At 43.1% G+C, this 20949-nt stretch overlaps 1 protein-coding gene across 4 annotated transcripts in view; it reads right to left on the bottom strand.

The window, feature by feature from the left end:
- Positions 1 to 20949, bottom strand: part of DISC1 (DISC1 scaffold protein) — a 357158-nt gene that overhangs the window by 179520 nt on the left and 156689 nt on the right. For all 4 annotated transcript variants that reach the window (XM_045437359.1, XM_045437358.1, XM_045437357.1 and 1 more), the window contains one exon: positions 20581 to 20769. In XM_045437359.1, the coding sequence (XP_045293315.1) occupies positions 20581 to 20769 (189 nt within the window). The remainder of the gene's footprint in view (positions 1 to 20580; positions 20770 to 20949) is intronic.

The following is a 20949-nucleotide window of genomic DNA, read 5'->3' on the forward strand; positions in this document are numbered from 1 at the left end:
CTTCACAATTAACTCATAAAATGAGCTCTCCACACACTGCCTCCTCTGCCTTTTCTCCCCACGTACCCGGCCAGTGGACAGGATTCTATCCTGTGGGTCTCCCTGGACCTGTGTGCTCCTGCAGCCAGCGGACACACCCAGGCCCCCTGCACCTCCTTTCTCTGTGGCATCTGCCACCACCACCCTCTCTATTTCTGAGATAATATCATCCCTTCTCTACTAGTCAGAATGCTCTCGTTGCCATGTGGAAGGCTGAAAAGGAAATATCACAGCCCAGCTCAAACCTGCTGAAGCAAAAATGGATCTACTGGCATTTTGTACTGGGAAGGATAATCGGGTCAGTCCAGGACCAGAGGCAGGAAAAGGTTAGGGGCCCAGATTCTTGGATAAAAGGAGCCAGAGCTTTGCAGCTGCAAGGCCTCTCCACCTCCCCTCTCCATCCATCTCTCGTCCCTGCTTCTCCCTTCATGGCTTCACTTTGCAGGTGACCTTTCCGTGTGGCAGGAAAATGACCCCCTATCAGCCCCGGTTTCTCATCCTCCGAGTTTTCCTTTCCCTGGCTGGGGGAGGGAGGCTAGGTTCTCATGGACCCTGCTCAGGTCACATTTCCACCACCGGAACAATCCTTGCTGCTTGTAAGTGTTCTATGATCGCCCATGCTGGGCGACCGCCACATCAGTGGCCCCAGGGTTGATCACTAAGGTCACGTTCACAGTGACTGCAGGAAATGGGAGGAGTGAATCCTTAATGGAAGGGAGCCAGACAAATAAAAGCAACCCGTGCTCCTCACAGCTTCTGGGACTTCCCACTCTTGCCTCTCCTGTCTCTTCTCTGGCCACAGTCCTTCATGCTTCCTCGTGCTCCCCTTCCTCTGCCTGTCCCCTAAATGTTAGTGCTCTTTAGCGTCCTCCCGTGTGCTTCTTCTTCTCTGCACTTGCTTCTCCTGTGCCCTCTCCTCATCCCCGCGGCTGTATCAGCCACATGCCAGTAACAGCCCAAACCCACATGGTCAGCCCAGCTCTTCAGAACCAGCTGTCTGCTGCCCATTTCCACCCGGATGTCACATAAGAACTGCAAAGTCAACTGGCTAAAAGGAAATGTATGAGCTCTTCCCAATCTATTGTTCTTATAGTCTTGATTCCAATGAATACAGCCCACCCAGGAGACAGGCCAGGAACCTGACCTTCAAGGCCAAACCCCCTTGTCGTCACCCTGCCACTCTCATCTCTAAATACCCAGTAGCAAGCCCTGTTAGTTCTAACTGCTAAACATCTCTACCCTCTATCTACTCCTCACGGCCCTCACGGCCATTGTCTTGTTTCCAGCCACCTCCCCTCAACCCCTCTCCATGTTAAAGCCCCCCACTTGTCTCCCTGAAGAGGAGGGCCCTCATGCCCAGTGAGGGGTGCCAGTCTGCAGCCAGACCCACTGTAGGCTTTGTTTTTTGTTGCTTTTGTTTCAAGGCAGCTCTGATGAAATCACCCCCTGCTTAAATCTGTTCAATGCTCTATCTTGCTCTTCTGGTCATTTCCAAGCTCCTTAAACGGCACAGGAGCCCACCCGGCCCTCCCTCATTCTGAAACTTAAGCCCTCCCCACTCTTCCATCTTATTAAATAACCAGCCACACTGAACTTCCTACAGTCCCTGAAGGAAGTACATTTTTTCTTACCGCCAAGCCTTGCTCTTTCTTCTGCCTCAAATGTGCCTTCCATATTTTTCTCTGTTTTAACCTTTGTGCCCTAAGTCACAGCTCAGATAACATTTATTCCAGCCACCTTGCCCTGGCAATGCAAGCACCCCTGCCACAGCACTTGTCACACTGCAGTGCAGCTGTCTGTTTTCTGCTGGTGCCTCCCAGCAGCTCTTACATCTCTGGGGCTGGACACAGAGTAGCCCACAGTGAAAACCAGTTGAAAGCAAGGGCAGAGTGCCTGGGTGGCTCAGTCAGTTGAGCATCCGACTTTGGCGCAGGTCATGATTTCGCGGCTCGTGGGTTCGAGCCCGCGTCAGGCTCTGTGCTGACAGCACAGAGCCTGGAGCCTGCTTCAGATTCTGTGCCTCCCTCTCTCCTTCTGCCATTCCCCTGCTCTCTCTCTCTCTCAAAAATAAATATAAATAAACATGAAAGAAAGAAAGAAAGAAAGAAAGAAAGAAAGAAAGAAAGAAAGAACAGATTTACCATAAATTTAATGAGACATACATGTCAAGGCAACTTAACTTTATGGGTCCCTTCCAAGCCATATAACCAATTCTGATTCATAGTTTTATGTGCTTTATCTTAAATAAGACCTACCTCCAAATTATAAAAGCTTCAGGGCCTACAAACCACAGATCCACTGCTGGTTACGTGAGTAAATCAGTCAGAAAATGAGGCTCCCAGAAGTTAAACAACTACCCCGTCCCATGTCCCACTTCATGACATGACTATCTGGCTCTGAATTTGCATGCATCTGACCACACAGTTCACACTCTTGTCTGGTGTGTGTACTGAGAAGGTCAGCTCATCCCTCCTGGCTGCAGTTTCCTCCTTCCTGAAGGAGGATATAAGCTTCATAGGATTTCATGAGGAATAATTCACATTGTATCTCTAAAAGCACCTACATAGTACTTGACACACACATGATTCTGAATAGAGGACAGTTGGAAGGATAATACTTTGAAATACTGCACATCACAAATTCCATTCAGCTCTCCAATTCAGGATCCATCTAATTCAGCCAGACTTTAACTAAGCCCCTACTCTATATGCAAAGCACAGACAGGGGTTGGGGGGGGGTGGGGGTACAAAAGATTAATGATCTCAAAAAGCTGTCACAGATGTTGGGGAAATAGATATTTAAACAAATAAGTATAAAATATGTAAAAAGACTTAAATTTCTTCATCTTTTTTACTGTTTCTCTTTGTTTAATATCTTGCTCTTTTCTTCTCTAAGGAGATATCTCCTACCCTCTGGTCTAAGGTTTATTAGTTAATTAACAGCTCTACTCAGCCACAGAGCTGCCTTGGGTTACAACCTGACCCATACTTAAGGAGACTAAGTTGAAGCTGTGAAGTGAACAAAAATTGAACATGATTTTCAGTAGTATTTTCACCATTAAAAAGCCCTCTGGGGAGATAGTAGTTTCTTGAAAAGAAGCCAAATTTAACTTAGCCAACAGTACAAGTTAAGAAGTTAGAGATAAAATATTCAATAGCCAACTCCCTTTCTGAGACTAAGCATTTAGGAAAGTCATTCAAAACCTTCGCCCATTTGTAAAATTTGAACCACATGATAGGCAGAGCCACGGACACTGACCATTCAGCTGGGTAACTGGGTCACTGGGGAGCAGCCTGGACCAGAGCCCAAGAGAAGTGACTCCCACCCCCTCTCTCCAACTCCTGGAGGCATGGCGTGCAATCCTGGGGGCTTAAAGACAGACACAAACTTGGCTTTGCCTTCTGGAAGGTATGTGACCTTGGGCTGAACCCTGAAAACCATCAATGTAGTCAATAATAACAACAGTGGATAATATAATAGATAAAATAGTAACATCAACCTTTAGGGCTGTTGGAGGCTTAAATGAGATCAAACAGCTAAGGCATGCAAGAAATGAGCTATAAATTTAAGAGTTTTTTAAACTTTTTTTTTCATGTAATGCAGTAAAATTTACTTTTTTAAAAAAGTTTATTGATTTATTTTGAGAGAGATAGTGAACATGAGCAGGGGAGGGGCAGAGGGGCAAAGAGAGAATCCCAAGCAGGATCTGCAGAGAATCCCAAGCAGGCTCTGCACTGTCAGAGCAGAGCCTGATGCAGGGCTGGGTCTCAGGAAGCATGCAATCATGACCTGAGCCAAAACCAAGAGTTGGGTGCTTAACCAACTGAGCCACTCACATGCTCCTACTTTTTTTTTTCCCCTGGTATATAGCTGTATGGGTTTTAATACCATGGATGGATTTTGTAACCAGCACCACAAACAGGATACAGAAATCCCAATACTCCCGAGGAATTCCTTCAAGCTGCCTTTTGTAGTCAGACTCTCCCCCAACTCTGCAACCCCATCCCTAGGGGTCTGCCTTTTGTACAGTGTTAAATAAATTGAGTCATGCAGGATAAAGTTTTGTATCTGTCTTCTTTGACTCAGCATAATGCATTTGAGATGCATCCAAGTTGTGCATAGTATTAAATAATTGATCCTTTTTATTGCTGAGTAGTATTCTACCATGGGGATGCACAAGAGCTTGCTATTTCATTCAGCCATTGAAGGACACTGGGCTTTTCCAGTTATGGGTGGTTATTAATCATGGTGCCATAAACATTCACGACACATTTTTGTGCAGACATAACTATTTCTATAGGATAAATAAATATCCAGACATGGAATTGCTGGGTCACCATGGCAAGTGCAATGTTTAAGTTTATAAGAAACTGCCAAACTGTTCTGCCAGAATGACTCTACATTTATATCCCACCAGCAAGCTATGAGAAACCTAGCTGTTTCACCTTCACATCAACACTAGACATTATCAGTATTTTTTTTTTTTTTTTTTTTTGAGAAAGAGAGAGAACGTGAGCAGGGGAGAGGGGCACAGGGAGAGAGAGAGAGAGAGAGAGAGAGAGAGAGAGAGAATACCAAGCAGGCTCCACACCAGCATGAAGTCCGATGCAGGGCTCTATTCTACCTCCCTTGTGATGGGGTTTTGGGGTAATGGTGGGGGGGGGGGTCCAGAACCGACGGCCAAGAAAGAATTCTTGAAGATGTCTTTGGTGCAAAAAGGTGACTTTATTAAAGCACTGGGACAGGACCCTTGGGCAGAAAGAGCTGCACAGGGCTTGTGAAGAACGGTTGGATTTATACTATGGAGTTGGGGACATAAAGTCAAAAGAAAGGCCTCCAGAGGGACTTTGATATGCTAAAGAGGACTGCTAAGTTATCTGAGGCCTGCTATCTTCAACCAAGGTTGTTTTTCCCTCTAGCAAAACATTAAGACAGTAGGGAGTTCCCAGAGAAAGTTTTACTCTGTCTGCCTCAAATATCTGTTAACGGGCTACAGGTTATAAGGAAATTGAATTTTACCTACCATTTCCTTCTTGCCTTTGTTCCCCGTATCACTATGGAGGGGTGATGTTGGGGTTACAGGAAACGGAGTCCACAGGTTTCTGGAGACTAAGCTATTGATAAGACTGCCTTTTTCTTGTAATTTACTAAGATATTTACAAACTGATGAAGACACTCATCCTGCAGGACTGTGATCTCTATCAGTTAGCCATTTGTTTTCTTTTCTTTTCTTTCCTTTGTCCTCAGGCAGCCAGGAGTGCCTGAGGAATATCACACGCATCCCACCTGGGATGGGGAGGGTGTGCTAGGTTGTATTTTGCCCTCAGCCTCCCTTATGCTCCCTCATCACTTGGATCATGACCTGAGCTGAAATCAAGTCAGATGCTCAACCAACTGAGCCACCCAGGCACCCCACATCATCAGGATTGTTTTAATCTAGCCATAATAGGCGTGTAATGTTACATTTTTAAGAGAGACACATTTGTATAAGATTGCACCTAGTCATCTATTTTATAAGATAAGAATGTTCAGGGGAAGTTAAGGTCACAAGCACCAAGTTTCTTCAATGACTAACCACCACCTTCAGAAAACCTTGACAACTCCAGCATGGCAAAAAGACATCTCAGGGTCTGGCTCTTCCCCACTTCTTCAGCCTCACCCTCTATCCTTCCCACTCTGGGACCCTTATCATTGGACCCATTATCAGACCGGATCGATAATAGTGCTGAGTTTAACTGAGTCCTTATTATAAGCCAGCGGTCCAAGCTAAGTCTGTCCCGTGTGTTACTTCATTTCATCCTCTGACAGCTCTGTGTAATCACAGAAAGGTGGTCACATTTCTGTTACAGAGGAGGAAACCGGTGCTCAGAGAGATCGGGAAACTTACCCAAATTCACACAGCAGCTATGTGGCAGGGCTGGGGCCAGGTCCCTGGTCCCATCATGCCCCAAACGTGCCATGCGCCCCTGACCTCTAAGCCGGGCTGTCCTCCAGCCTAGAGGCCTCTGGCACCTCCACCCTCGTCCACCTACAAGCCACAGCCCCACTCTGCCTTCTCAGTGAGGCTGCCCAGGGCCTTTTCAGGGCACACTCAGCTGTCCTCCTCCCTGCTGTCTTCACCTTTGTTTATTTCACCCTCCCCACACAGTATCCTGTTTGCTGTGTATGCCTCCCTCGCCAGTCAATGACTACAAGCGAGGATGCAGACCTTTCCAGCCTTCTTTCCCTGTGCCTGGTACCTAGAAGGTGCTCAAACCCCTTGTGGTGTTGAGTGCCAGCTAAGGCTTCCGAGTGAGAGACACCGGCCAGGTCCTGCAAGAATCAGTACTGCCAGGACCTTTAAGCAAGAGCTGACTGGGACACCGGGGTGGCTCAGTGGGTTAAGCGTCCACTTCAGCTCAGGTCATGATCCCGCGGTTCCTGAGTTCGAGCTCCGCGTCGGGCTCTGTGCTGACAGCTCGGAGCCTGGAGCCTGCTTCGGATTCTGTGTCTCCCCTCTCTCTGCCCTCCCCCACTCATGCTGGCCCTCTCTCTCTCTCTGTCTCTCAAAAATAAAAAAAAATTAAAAACCCAGGAGGTGATAGTCCTGCAAAATCCAGCCACATAAGGGCATTATATAGGAGTCAAATGTACAATAAAAAAAAAAAAGGCCATTACACAATCTTACGTGTCCTGAGACAGACCCAGACATCCACCCCTATCAGCATATACAGCATTTAAGATATAATACAAGATGACAACGGGGACACTCACCCAAGGTTAACAGCTTTAGGTCAAACAGGAAAAAAAGATGGAAGGAGACAGAAGCCCTTTTCATATTCATGCTACCACCTTCTTCCTTATTAACATAAGCATTGTGATTTTTTTCATTTATGTAGAAGAGGATAATTAAAACTGTTTATTCCTTTCTAGCACTCTCAATTAAGAATGATCATTTTTAGGGATGCTTGGGTGGCTCAGTCAGTCAAGCATCTGACATCTGCCTAGGTCATGATCTCGCAGTTCGCAGTTCATGAGTTCGAGCCCCACGTCGGGCTCTGTGCTGACAGCCCAGAGCCTGGAGCCTGCTTCGGATTCTGTATCACCCTTTCTCTCCACCCCTCCTCTGCTCAAACTCTGTCTCCCTCTCTCTCTCTCTCGAAAAGGAGAAAAAAAAGAATAAAACTTTTTTTTTTAATGATCATTTTTAACAGTAAAAATAATTAAAATCAATTCATTAGCCTGGAAAGCACCTCGGGGGATGTAGACTAATTCTGTGTCTCTGGCAAATCTGACCACAAAAAACATTCCAGAAAGATGGTGTGCAGCTCAACCCCAAAGGCTTGGAGGGGGCGGCTCTCCGCACTGTGCATTCTTGAATATATGTGGAATAAACAGGTTAATTTTTTACACTGAGGCATTTAATAGTATCAAATGGCAACAATCAGAGGTTTCATGGGCTATGGAATCTTCTCCAGTATTCTCCTAAGTAAGGAATTTTAAAACAATGGAGACCATGTGCTTGTGTTAATGAATCCAACATGTCCTTACCTGTCTTTCCTATCTATCGATAAATGTTTGTAATTCTAAAGACTTGAATACAGAAGTCTGGCCTGTCATAATTCAGGCAAAGAAACTTGGAGACAAAGGGAGGGAAGGAAAGTGAAGGGAGGGAGGGGCGAGGAGAGGGAGAGGGAGATGGGAGGGGGAGGGGGAGGGGAGGGAGGAAGGAAGGAGGGGAGGAAGGAAAAAGAAAAGAGAGAGGGAGTTAGGAGGAAAGAACAGGAAGAAGGGAGGGAAGGAAGGGAGGTAGGGGGAGGGAAGGAAGGGAAGAAGGGAAGAAGGAGGGAGGGAAGAAAGGAAGAAAGAGCCAGGGAAGGAAGAAAAGAAATGAAGGGGAATTTATAGATAGAGATATATTAATATTTCAACTATGGCAACCTAATTTGCTATTCTCAAACCAGAATAAGAACCATTTTCCTCTGGCATCAGCTCCTGAGACCCTCCCCTCCATGAATCACCTGTTTCAATGTTAACATAGATTTATCCCTCTATAAGCTCCATAGGAAACCTATTACCCTGATTCATGGCCACCTCCTCACCTTCTCCCTATTCTGTCATCAAAGTTCAGATGTGGAGAATTAAATACAATACTGCTCCCATACTTTAATGCAGATAAATAATTTTTTTTTAATAAGGCAGAAAAAAGATCAGAAACAAACCAGCATCTTAATGTCAAATTTCTCTAATGTTTTAGAGGCCCCATCACATCGTGCTTAATGGAAGTGGCAGGGAGGGCGGGGGGAAGCCTCATATAATTTAGTCATTGAGAACACAGAGAATTTGCTTTGGAAGTCTCAATTTCTATGTCCAGCCAAAGACTAGCATGTTCCACGTTTGGTACTTAGATGCAAACAGCTACACTTTGGGATAAGAAGAATCATGTCTTCCCCTCGTATTTGCACACAACTGTCCTCATACGTCTCACGCTGACAGCCATGAGCTGCTTTATATATCTAACAGAACCTGGCAAGACAAGATGACCTTTCTAATTGTCATTATGAGAAGCACAATTGCAAGTAACTTTGAAACATATGGTAAACTTCATTATGCTAAAATAGAATAGCTTCTACTTTGGGGCTCATGATGAATATTAATGTCAGGGCTCCTGAGAAAAAATGTGCTCTAAATTTTATATTGTATAAAACCCTTTCAAGACCAAAGACAGTATTTATTTATAGTCTTCAGGCTTCTGCATAGATGCTATTAAATATTCCATTAAACATGGCAAAACCAAATGAATAATCACAGAACATTAAGAGAGGGATAACGATCACCTTCACAGTTTTAGGCCAAGATCCAAGCAGAGTGAGAACAAGAGGGCTTTGACTTTAAACATGGGCTCAAGGAGGACACGGAATGTACATATGGGAGAGTCAGTGCATTCGGTGGTGAGAGGGCATCCCAACACAGATGTCATAGGGATCCACTCCTGGGGAGATGGTGGGGAGGCTGTATATACTTCACTCAGAGCACACAGCGATCGTGGGCAGTTCGGAGGGTCTGAGGGAGCTGGCAGGGTGTAGCTTAGAAGGAATGTAGGGAGTGGGCGCATGGTGGATACGGGCATTCTAGAGGTGTTGGAAGGAAACCAGAGAAGCATGTGGAAGCCGAGGTGGGGCAGCAGAAAGCCGCGGGAAGACGCGGCAGTCTGAGTCGTGGGAGAAGTCTGATGCCCAACAGCTGCAACAGGCAAGAAGGTGCCTTCATGAAGCCCGAATCATAGTAACTTATGATGATTCCACATCATGCATGGAAAGGGATCTTCGACTTAGCGCCCAGCACTATTCCTTGTGGAGAGAAGGAGAGGGAGCCGTGGCAAACCCAACAGCCCTCTACGAAAAGCTGGTGACAATTTAAAAGGTCATCCCTTCTGGAATTCTTCCAAGACAGGGATGTCCTTTTCCTACCATATTCTTTAGCACTCTCCCTCAAACTGCTGCTTCGGAGGCCACACACACACACACACACACACATTATAAATAGACACCCTCCTTCCGTCTATGAAATAACAGCATGCTTTCGAAGAAAAAATTCCGACAGGCAGGAGCTGTTTTTCTAATGGATCTATTCAAGAAAACGAGAAAATTAAAAAAAAAAAAAAAAAGCCAAAGACAGCGAGGCACTAAACACGAGCTGCGTCATGCAGAAGGAGGTAGGCAGCGGGTAGAAAGCCGCACACCTCTCCCGGCTGGTGCATTTTCATGGACGTGCACACGAAAAACAATTCCTTCCCTAGATTTATTGTAAACAGTGAAGCCAGTTCATTATGGCCCCCAAATGCGGGACTTCCCAAGATGTCACATTTGTTTGAAAGGCCAGGCCCAATGAATATTAATGCACAGAGTGGAGACAGCACGCTTTTCCTGGGGAAGACCTGTCTATGCCACTGTTTGTTACGTTATTTGCACCCTGATGCCTTAAGAAGTTACAGAATTTATTCTAAACTGCCATCTCAGCTTGTTATCATTGTTTACAAAAATGTCTTTTCTTGGTCTGTTACTAATTATGGTAAGGGGTTAATTTCACACACATGCACACACACAAAGGAAAAAAATTAGAATAACCATATTCTATAAAGATGAGGAAATCATCAAGTTCCCTTCCCCTCCCCATCCCCCAAAACAGGCAAACACATGGACAATAAACTATAAAGAAAAATTACAAAGGCACAAAAAGAAGTGAATTCAGCCTTGCAGCTGGCCAAATAAATGCAAAAAGAAGGCATGAACTAAATACTATCTAATTATTGTTATACTAATAACCTTTAAGAAATAACACCCAGGATGGGAACGGATAGGATGGTAACATCGATTACACTGGTGTAATTCTTCTGAAAGTCAATTTGCAGCATGTAACACATACCATGAGGATGATTATGCTCATTGGTCCAGTAATGCCGATCTGGCACTTTATCTTTAGAAAAGAACTCATAAAAATGATCATGACACACATCAAAATAAGGGATGGTTAAGCAAATCATGGTATACTGAGTCTTGGAATGCTATAGAGATCACAAATAATAAACTGGAATGCTATGTAACAACAGGGAAATGTAAGTGTGTGATGAGGAGGACAGCTCTGGGGCCAGAAGGTCTGAGTCCCATTCTAGCTCTTTGCTTCCCATCTACAACTCCCTGAGCTCACTGAGCCTCAGTGTCCACATCTGCAGAATGGGAATGACAAATTTATTGCAACATACAGGTGCGAGGCTTGAGTGATGTAACGTTTTCATTATCGCCATATAAGGCTAAGGGCAGGGAGAGGACACACAGTGCAAAAAGTCTGCATGTGCCCTAGGCACTGGGGGGGTGGCAGTTGGGAGGTGGGGAGGGGAGGGACACTAAAAATGACACCAGGAGCTCTGTTACAGAAGTTGTATGTATAATGGACATTTTTTGTTCAGCTTTGAAAATGTGCTTTATTTATGCTATTTTGTGGCATAAATTTTTTTAAAAAATTTAAGCCACTAGAGTAACCCCAGGACTCTGATAAGCTTGAACTTCAGAGGATTCTTGTATAATGCATAGAGGAAATGACTTTGCCTCCAAAGTTTGAGGTGTTCCTAGGAAACTGCAGACGACTAGGGAATTTCAGTATTTGGTGACCTTCTCAGGGCAGACATGGAGTTTGGTATTCAGCCCCTGCTGTTCCTCAGTCTCTGGGGGGAAAAATGGGGTTGGGCGAAAGGCAGACTTTTGCCAAATTCTAGTGCTCTGTCTTGCTAATACAACTGGGACATGTGGACCAAAGTCAAACGCTGGGCCACACAGAGTTAAAAAGAAGCCTCAACACTACAGTCACTTTGTCTGAGCAAGACCAAGCTTCCTTTCATTAAGCACACCCTGAAGTCACAGTATATTTGCATTCGGTTCTTTCTTAGGGAAAGGTAGTATAATATTTGGGGATCCATGAAGTATAAAGCAGCCACAGTAACACATACAAAAAAAGAAAGACATTCAAAATAGGCTAAAATAACAAAAAGTTTAACATCATTTTGGTAAATAAAAGGAGAATTACAAAGCTCGGTTATAAATAAATCTAAAAGCAAAGTATGCAATCAGTTGCTAATGAGTTATCAAGACTTTGGAAAGTATAACATCAAGACAAAAATACCATCACATTATAACTACGTGAGCATGCAAAATACAAGCATTTCTGGTTTATAAATTTTTGATGATGTCAAGTCAGTATGTCTTTAAGCAACTCTTGATGGTTTCTGTCACTCTATAAATATTAAATTGCAGTGCATCAGTTTAGGATTGCCCACCCCTATGGTGATCCAACTCTCCCCAGTTGTATAAAAATCTGGAGGGAAAGTGGATGGGACAGGATGGCTACCCCCCAAATGCAAAAGTGTGGTGGGCCCAGGGCCGCAAAAATTGGTGCAGCAAAACAGAGAAGGAAAACATTTATCGGCACATCTTTTCTCCTTTACGAGAGCTAAGAAAACCTGAAAAATCAAAGTGACAACAAAGAATGGCCTCTCAAGTATTGTCTCTCTTGGGTTGCTAAATATGTGGCAGTTTCAAAGAAAAGGAAGTACCCAAGGGAAATGGCAGGAGGCCCTAACTCAGGGCAACGTCCACGAGGAAAACAAGATATTTCGTACAAAATTAATAACTGAAAAAAACTGTGACAGCACAAAAGATGTCACAGCACCAACAGCACTGAATTCTGGGAAACCTCACAAAATTGGACTCAGTGAAAACAACCAGTCTTAGTTCCTCAAAGCCCTGAATTGTAGAATATTTTAAATGTTTTATTTAAAGTTTAGAAACTCACTCCAAGAAGCTTAAAAAGAGGACTATCACATTGTGCAAGTTGAATTCCGTGTAGTCAGTAGGATGACCCATTCGTCAATTCGTAGACAAGCTGGGCTTGTGACACCAGAAACTCTGGAGAGTATGCCGACCTACTTGTCAATGCCCGTACTTATAAGAACACAAAGGAAAACACTGACATCTAAGGAGTTTAGAACAGGAAACATAACTATCCACAGGTCTTTGAAAAAATATCAAACAGCGGTTTGAAGTTAACAAATATGCATCCAATTAAATTGTTACAGTTCAACTTTTTTTCCAATCAGCTGTGGTATGCTAGGTTCCTCTTAGTCACCCTTCAACAACAAAGGCTTTGGTTGTAATACAAAATATGTTGTTTTCATAACGATGATAAGCTACAGAACCTCCTATCAAGTGAAATGATCCATCTGGTGTCAGGGAAGTTGCAGATAAGATATCATCATTTCAGGAATGAAATACAGAGAACATACATAGAAATTTCAAAAGTGGGGAAAAAAATCTTTTCAGGGCACTCAACATTACCAAGAGATGACTTTTAGAATTTGTTCTTAATAGTTATGACTGTGAGTGTAGCATTTAGGTAGAGCAGTGAGGTTGAGGGATGCATAGAGAAGCTCGTGTTGGAAATCAAGTTCATGAAGAATATAAACCAACATAAAAAACAAATACACACACACAAACAAACAAACATAAAACTGCAGACAAAAAATTCAAATCCTGGCCCCTACCCTTCATGTTCCTGTGCCTCTGGACAAGGCTCTGACCCACCCTAAGCCTCAGCATCTTCAACTATAAAATGGAGACTAGACTGAGGCCGGCCACACACTGTCCAGAGAATTAGGCAGCTAAATATGTGTCAAGACTTGGCTCAGTGCCTGGCACAGAGTAAGGGCTAAAAGAACAAAATGAAAAGTAATCCACATTTATTACTGAAGAGAAACTGACAACATCCAGGGGACCACTCCTTCCTTTGAAAGAACACAGTAAATCCATAATAGCTATAGTTAATCTGTGCACACAGCAAGGGGTCCAATAAATACATGCTGAAGATAGACAACAAAGAGCCAAGGAAGAAGAAATCTTAAGAGAACTCAATTTTACACCTGTAAGCATCTATATAAAAGGTAATATGAATCCCTTTATGAATCCCTTAGATCGGAGTCCTACTAATTCTAACTAAGTTCTAGTATCATAATAATAACAATCTGTTTTCAAATCGTAACCTAATGCTGAAGTTGTTCAGTTAACTGAGGGTGGTACCACTCCCACCTGCGGACATTTAAAAACGAGAGTGGGGGGAAGAGTTTGCACAGAAGACACCAGACAGGAGGCAGGAAGCACTCTGCAGGACATGACAGGTCTCATGCAACAGATCACCCCTCAACCACACCACACCACACCCAAACCGCGGCCAACGGACTCTCCTCTAGGAATCGTGGCGCTCCACCTACTCCCCATTCTGAGCTTAATCTTCAGGAGGGAGTGTAGGAGCAGGAGTGTAGGAGCATGTGCACACACACCAATGTCATCAAAAGCCCAGAGTCCACATGAAATCGAGAAAGACTAGGAAAGACACTATTGCCAAGAGCCATCCACCAGATGCTTCAGCGTCACGCACACCCACCCTATTACGGAGAATCCCGTTCCCACTCCAAACAAAGTAGCGAATCAAAAAACTGCCTCTTGCAATTGGGTGTGAAATACAATTAAAATCATCACTGCATTCCCACCCAAGGGATATGTGACCGAAGTATTGGGAAGGGAGTGTAGATAACAAACAGGGACGCAGGTGGAAAAGAAAGTAACAGGTGAGGACTTCTAAAAAATTACATAGAAATAGGAGAAGATCAGAAAGAGTGGAGAGCAAGGGAAAAAATGAACAAAGTATGGATGCGATCATGGGAATGCTAGATCAGAAGGGACTAGAGTCCCTTCTGGGGACTTTAGTGGCCTCAGGGACTGCAGGATTCACTCTGGACCACAACGGCCTACCACAGTGCCTGGCATACGTAAGTGCTCAATAAATGCTTACTGAAATGACGCATGGATAGATGAAAACACTGGCATACGTGAAGGAACTGAGAGGCAGAGATCAGCCAAAAATCAGTCATTCATCAAACCTCATGTTGTGATGCCTCTCTATGCCAAGTGTTGCACAGATGATTAGCCAACAACAGAAGCGAGATTAAACTGAGGCCTCCTACATCCTAACACAGGCTTTTTACACTGCGGTGGAGAGGCCTCCCAAAAGAATTATCACAATTTTTTGATAAAAGAGGAAAGAAGTTCATTGCAAATTTCAACCAGAGAAATTCACAGGCAAAAGTGGAATACCAACAGAGATGCAATGATAGAAGTAGATAAGGAAAAAAAAAAATGGAGAGAAATTTAAAATGCAGATACGTATTTAACAGCGATCCTGATAAAATAATAATTTTATTAATAAGATTAATCAACCATAAACAATTAAAAATGTAAAATTTCATCCCGTGGAAAAAAAACAGACAAAAAAAAGATGATGAATTTTTTTAAAAGAAGCTTTTCTCCCTAAGTTCATATTCTCTATGTTTTAAAACCTAAACAAAGATTTCTGATCTACAAATGCAAACACAAACTGAATATTCCCCATATAACAATCTCAGTTCCTCCACATACAGACCCTGCATCCCACATCTGATTCCAAGACAAACAGCTTGGTCCTCAGTTATTAAGAGCTTGATCACTGTCCCGGCCTCAAGAGAGTAAAGCTGTCTACCATGCAGACCTTCGTCAAAGCTCAGAGGGAAGAAGTGACATTTGGTGAGTTTACAGAATATGATCTCTGGCCACTCTTCTAGGTTCAAAGTCTCATGTTTGAATCATGTCAGATCACTGAAAGTTTCCATACTTAAACATAATTAGCCTGAGCCCTTCCTAATTCACTCCCATGGAATTATTATAATTTAACATGTTGCTTAAAATTTGGGAGATCTTAGAATGGTTCCTTTAAGGATTTGCTGAAACACTGGATCAAAATTTTTGTGGAGAAACATGTACACACCCACAGATCTAAGATATGTGTATATTTCAGTCTATCCGTGAAGTCTTCCTTTGAAGGCATCCCCTGTGGTTTTTTTCCAGGAGTGGCTGATAACAGCCACATGAAGAATGCTTTTGCATTTGTTATGAATCTGTTCGTGAGGACTTTTCAGTTTGCTCTCCAAAAAATAGCCTTTAAGAATTTAACACCACTCTGCATTCCTGAAAACCTTCTGATTCAAGCTGCTTTTGAGGAAGAAAGATAGATGACTCTTCAATTGTCTTTTTTGCTCTGGCTCCTAGGAAGCTCCTTATCACATCATATTCTCAACCAGAATAATTAACACTTGTCATTGGATTTTCTTCCATCTCAACTTTCAAATTCTATTTTTTTGTTGTTGTGTTGTTTATACTTCCATTATTTGTACATTTTCCAATTCTCCATTTCCTCCCCATACAGACACACACCCAAAAGGCATGCAAATTCGATTCTTCTGTTCTATTTTTTCTTGAAAGTTTCTTCTAAATACACGGGATAAACGTGGAGAGAGAATTACTGCCTATTTATGCAGAACTTGTAAAGCACAGGATCTCTAAACTGAAAGTCTTTTCTTACTAGGTGTGAGATGACTTCTAAAAGAAGCTTCACTTGTGGACTTCAAAGTTTAAGGAACAAGTATCTCACTAGAGAATGTCACACTTCCTTTCATCAGCTATTTCAAGGTCAAAAATCATGAGGCAGTCCAAAAATCAGGGCAGGACAATGTCAGCATGGACACAGGACCTTTCTAATCTAACGCAAAAGGTAGGTACAGTGGTCTTCCCTTATCCACAGAAGATGCATTCCAAGACCCCCAGGGGATGCCTGAAACCATGCAGAGTACTGAACCCTATGTACACTATGTTTTTTAGTATACGTACATACCTATGATAAACTTTAATTTACAAATTAGGTACATTAAGGGGCGCCTGGGTGGCTCAGTCAGTTGAGCGTCCAACTCTTGGCCTTGGCTCAGGTCATGATCTCACAGTTTGTGGGATCAAGCCCTGTGTCAGGCTCCTTGCTTTCAGCTTGGGATTCCCTCTTCTTCTCTCTTTGCCCCTCCCTAGTTCGCATGCACACTCTCTCTCTCTCTCAAAACAAATAAATAAACATTAAAGAAAAAAAAACAAATTAGGCATGTAAGTAATGAACAACAATAACTAAAAATAAAATAGATCAATTATAATGATATACTGTAATAAAAGTTTTGTGAATGTGGTCTCACTCTTTCTTTCAAAACATCTTGTTATTCTGCACTCACCCTTCTTGTGATGATGTGAAATGATAAAATGCCTACGTGATAAGATAAAGTCGGGGAGTGATGTAGGTATGGTGATGTAGGGTTAGGCTACTACTGATCTTTTGATGATTCGTCAGAAGAAGGATCATCTTTGTCCTGACTGGGGTCGACTGTGGGTAACGGAAACACTGGAAAACGAAACTGCAGATAAGGGGGATCTCCTGTAACAGCCCCAAACCATAACTGAAAAATTGACTCCACTCCAACTTTATTGCACTTAAAAAACCGCTCCTGCTCCACCCTCCATGTGTGCTTATTCATTGAAAGGCAAATGAGTTAAAGCTGAACAGAGCCAGCCATCACTGCCGGTAAGAACGAAATCCTGCCGTTTGATAGTCGCACAGAAAACTCCTTTACGTACTTTACGGACCCTCTACACGAATTCCTGACAGCTCAGTGGGCCACAGATCCTGCCAGATTTTTGAGCTACATCTTTTCCATTCAGGCAGCTGGCATAAAATGGGAAAATTCATTAACATGCTAATGATGTCCTATTTAAAATTCTAGCCCTGATTATTCTGTGATTAAATCTCTCCCCTTGACGTCTGCTTCCTTTATATCTGAGTTATAGTGTGAAATCAACAATATTAATAAAGTACAATACAGATTACCAAGTTATACACAAGGGATGGAAAAAGTTACATAAATCTCATGGTTGTCTTTTTTCTGAAAAGCAGGTGTAGCAAACTAAAGAAGTTACTGATTTTTTTGTCCTACCCTCCTTAAAAAAAACAAAACATTAAAATCCATAAAAATTAAAGGTTTATAGCTAACCTCCATAAGTATTCAGGGGCTGAAAGATAGATTTAGCTTTCCATTCTATTTCACTGTAAAGTTGCTCAGAATTCAAACGTGTTCTCCCGAAGTCTTAAGAACGGCTGATAGAGGTTAAAACACACAGCCTTTGCATCTCTTCACAGAGACTATGTGTCACTGAGACAAAGTCAATGGATTCAGTGATGATCTCTGTCTCTCTTTGCCTTTGAGGACTCTGGCACATTTCAGTACTTTTTCATCATCTTGTTCTGTCTGCTGACACCCCCATCTGAAAATCCCACTCAGATAACCAGATAACTCAAGCATCTTCCATGAAAGACAAACTTACCTCTGTGCTCACTAAATTAGAATGAATTTTAAGAATTAAAAAAAAAAAAAAAAAAAAAAAAAAGGAAGACCCAAGGTCTGGGTCTGTAATTCAAAGTAAAGGAGTAAAGGAATAAAAGAAATAAAGGTATGTTTCATTTTAACATCTGGCCCATTTGGTGTAAATGACCAAAATTTATGGCACATTTACTATTTTCAAAGACACCACCCTGGATACTGAGACAATACAAATGAAACTAATCACAGCGCTTTTCTTTGATCTCAGTCTAGCCAGAGGCATAGATGTAATAATATCGTAAGTGATCAGCAAAGCACTTTCCATCAAAAGAGTTCTCTGTGTGAGACAGACTACCAATTGTCCCCTAAAACTGCAAATCTCAGGGTGCCTGGGTGGCTCAGTCGGTTAAGCATCCAACTCTTGATTTGGGCTCAGGTCATGATCTCATGGTCATGAAATCCAGTCCCATGTCGGGCTCTGCTCTGGGCATGGAGACTGCTTGAGATTTTCTCTCTCCCTCTCCCCCTCTCCCCCTCCCCTGCTTCACTCTCCCTCTCTCTTTCCCTTAAAACAAAAGGAAACAAAACAAAACACGAAACCAAACAAAACTCTCCATTTGCTATAGAAACAGAACCCCTGGCTGGCCTTGGACATGTGTGTGTGTGTCAGCCATCTTGGACCACACGTCCCGGGTGTGGATGAACAGAATAGAAGAGCCTGGGTCCCTGACCATCATGGAGTTGCTCATCGGTATCCGAATTGACTTTTTCCCGGGTGCAACTATAGCTAGAAATCAAAATCTGCTTTAAGAATTCTACATATTGCTCATTTCTTAAATAGTCTTATTTTAAAATATTTTCTCTAAGGATAAAAAAGTCAGGGGCGCCTGGGTGGCGCAGTCGGTTAAGCGTCCGACTTCAGCCAGGTCACGATCTCGCGGTCCGTGAGTTCGAGCCCCGCATCAGGCTCTGGGCTGATGGCTCAGAGCCTGGAGCCTGTTTCCGATTCTGTGTCTCCCTCTCTCTCTGCCCCTCCCCCGTTCATGCTCTCTCTCTGTCCCAAAAATAAATAAACGTTGAAAAACAAAAAAAAAATTAAAAAAAAAAAAAAAAAAGTCAGCTCATGGTACATACATACATGTGCATCCTGGCCCTCTGTATTTGCTCTATATTTAAAGCTCTACTTTTAGAGCTCCCTCTCAATTTTAACTCTCAAAAGCCAACAAAAGACAGAATATGGACTTTGGCCTAGTTTTATTGCATTTCAATGGATAAAAGCTTCAATCTACTATGGAATTTATGATTTATTTATTTATCTGTCTCCCATTACTCTCTCTGACCCAAGATTATTAATTTGGTTGACCCAATGCCAGGTCACCTCAGATTGGTTAAAACTTAGCTTCAGTCTAAAGCACAGGGAAAAGGATAGCTGATCCAGCAAAATCCAACCCTAAAACATAAAGAACACCTTCACAACAGTAACAGTAACAAGTAACAGTAACGGTAACGGTAACTGAGCCCAATGAGGGGCTTAAAGGCATGAACCAGGAGATCATGACCTGAGCCAAAGTTGGACGCTTAACTACTGACTGAGCCACTCAGGAGGCCCCTTTATTCAGTCTTAAGCACAAGTCTTCATTTACTTCAATCTGTGGAGTATTGAATCTGTGGGGGTACCTAACATCCCCATTCTTTTCTTATTTCTTTTAAATAAGCACACTTTGTAAATATAGCTATTTATTAGTAGATAGGTCTTTCATTTTTCTAGTGAACAACATTTATTTAGGGACCATGATATACTATGTATGACCTCTGGCCTCCAGCAACCTTTACTCCCTAGAAGAAATACAAGGGCAGTCTCACACATACACACATACACACACACACACACACACATCCTCAAAATCTTTAGAAGTTGCCTCATTTAATCTGCATGACTTCATCAGCCTATGAACTAGATATTATTCTCCTCATTTTACCAGTGAAAAAACAGGTTCTAGCGTCTAACATATTTTAAATCTGAATTTATTTTCCGTGATTTCATTCTTCCGATTAGAAACTGAACCACTGTAAATTCTTTACATGTTTTTAAAGAAATAAGTTTTCACTTCATCAATTTGGACTGAACCAGCATCTTCTGAGACCATGCCCCAGGGAACCAACCTCAAGGTGACCTCAGTTGCTCTTAACAACCGGAACAGGAAAAGAAGCAAAGCAAAGAACACAGTAACTCCCCTGACAGGCAGACACTTCAGCTAGGGCAGCACTGGCCTCTTCTACATCATTCTTCCTGAGGAAAGAAGCTCTCAGAAAACCTCACACATAGAAGAGCCACTTCATGGTCTTTATTCGGTTTTCTGAGTCAGCCTGCTTTCGTCTCTGATTGTGCAAGCCAGAAGACTGAGCCAAGGAACAAAAGGAACATAATTGTCAAACAGAGAAAATTCTCAAGACCTGTGCCAAGGGAGGGATTGCTCTAAATAATCACAAGGCCATTAGCAAATTCGGGGGGCGGGGGGGAAGGGGGGGAGACAGAAAAAGAAAAGACATCGCCTGCTAATAGCAAAACAAAAGCTGAGAAGTAATTCTATCCCATTCGCCAAGGCTCCTGCTAAATAGATCCTCCAGGAAAAGTGTCGTGTGCTCCAGGACCCCCTTCACAGTGACGGTCACACTACCACCACACAATACAATTGGTACCGTAGATATTTCACCAGGCGGCAGTGACTACTTACCGTGGGCAGTTTCCCCCTGGTCCAGCTCCTTTCTCAGTCTGCTGTAGTCTTCCTTCACACTTCCCAGCTTCTGGACATTCCTGGAGCTCAGGAGCAGCAGTTTGTCGAGGAGTCCCTCCAGCCCTTCCCTCTCCGATGTTAGTGATCTCATCTCCTCCGTGAGCTCCTTGGCTGTACAGAAATGGTTTCCTGCAGCACATTGCAAGAGAGAAGGAGGGAAAACAAGTTTTACAGCATCCCCACATGTGGAAGATTTAGCGACAGCGAAGGCGCACCAACGGTACGGAGAAAGAGGGCTGAGCTTTGCAACTGCATCCAACTGCATGAATGGTCTTCCGTGGAGGAGTCCGGGAAAACACTGACTATCCT

This window comes from Leopardus geoffroyi, chromosome D2 (genome assembly GCF_018350155.1).
Source record: "Leopardus geoffroyi isolate Oge1 chromosome D2, O.geoffroyi_Oge1_pat1.0, whole genome shotgun sequence".
Lineage (NCBI taxonomy): Eukaryota > Metazoa > Chordata > Mammalia > Carnivora > Felidae > Leopardus > Leopardus geoffroyi.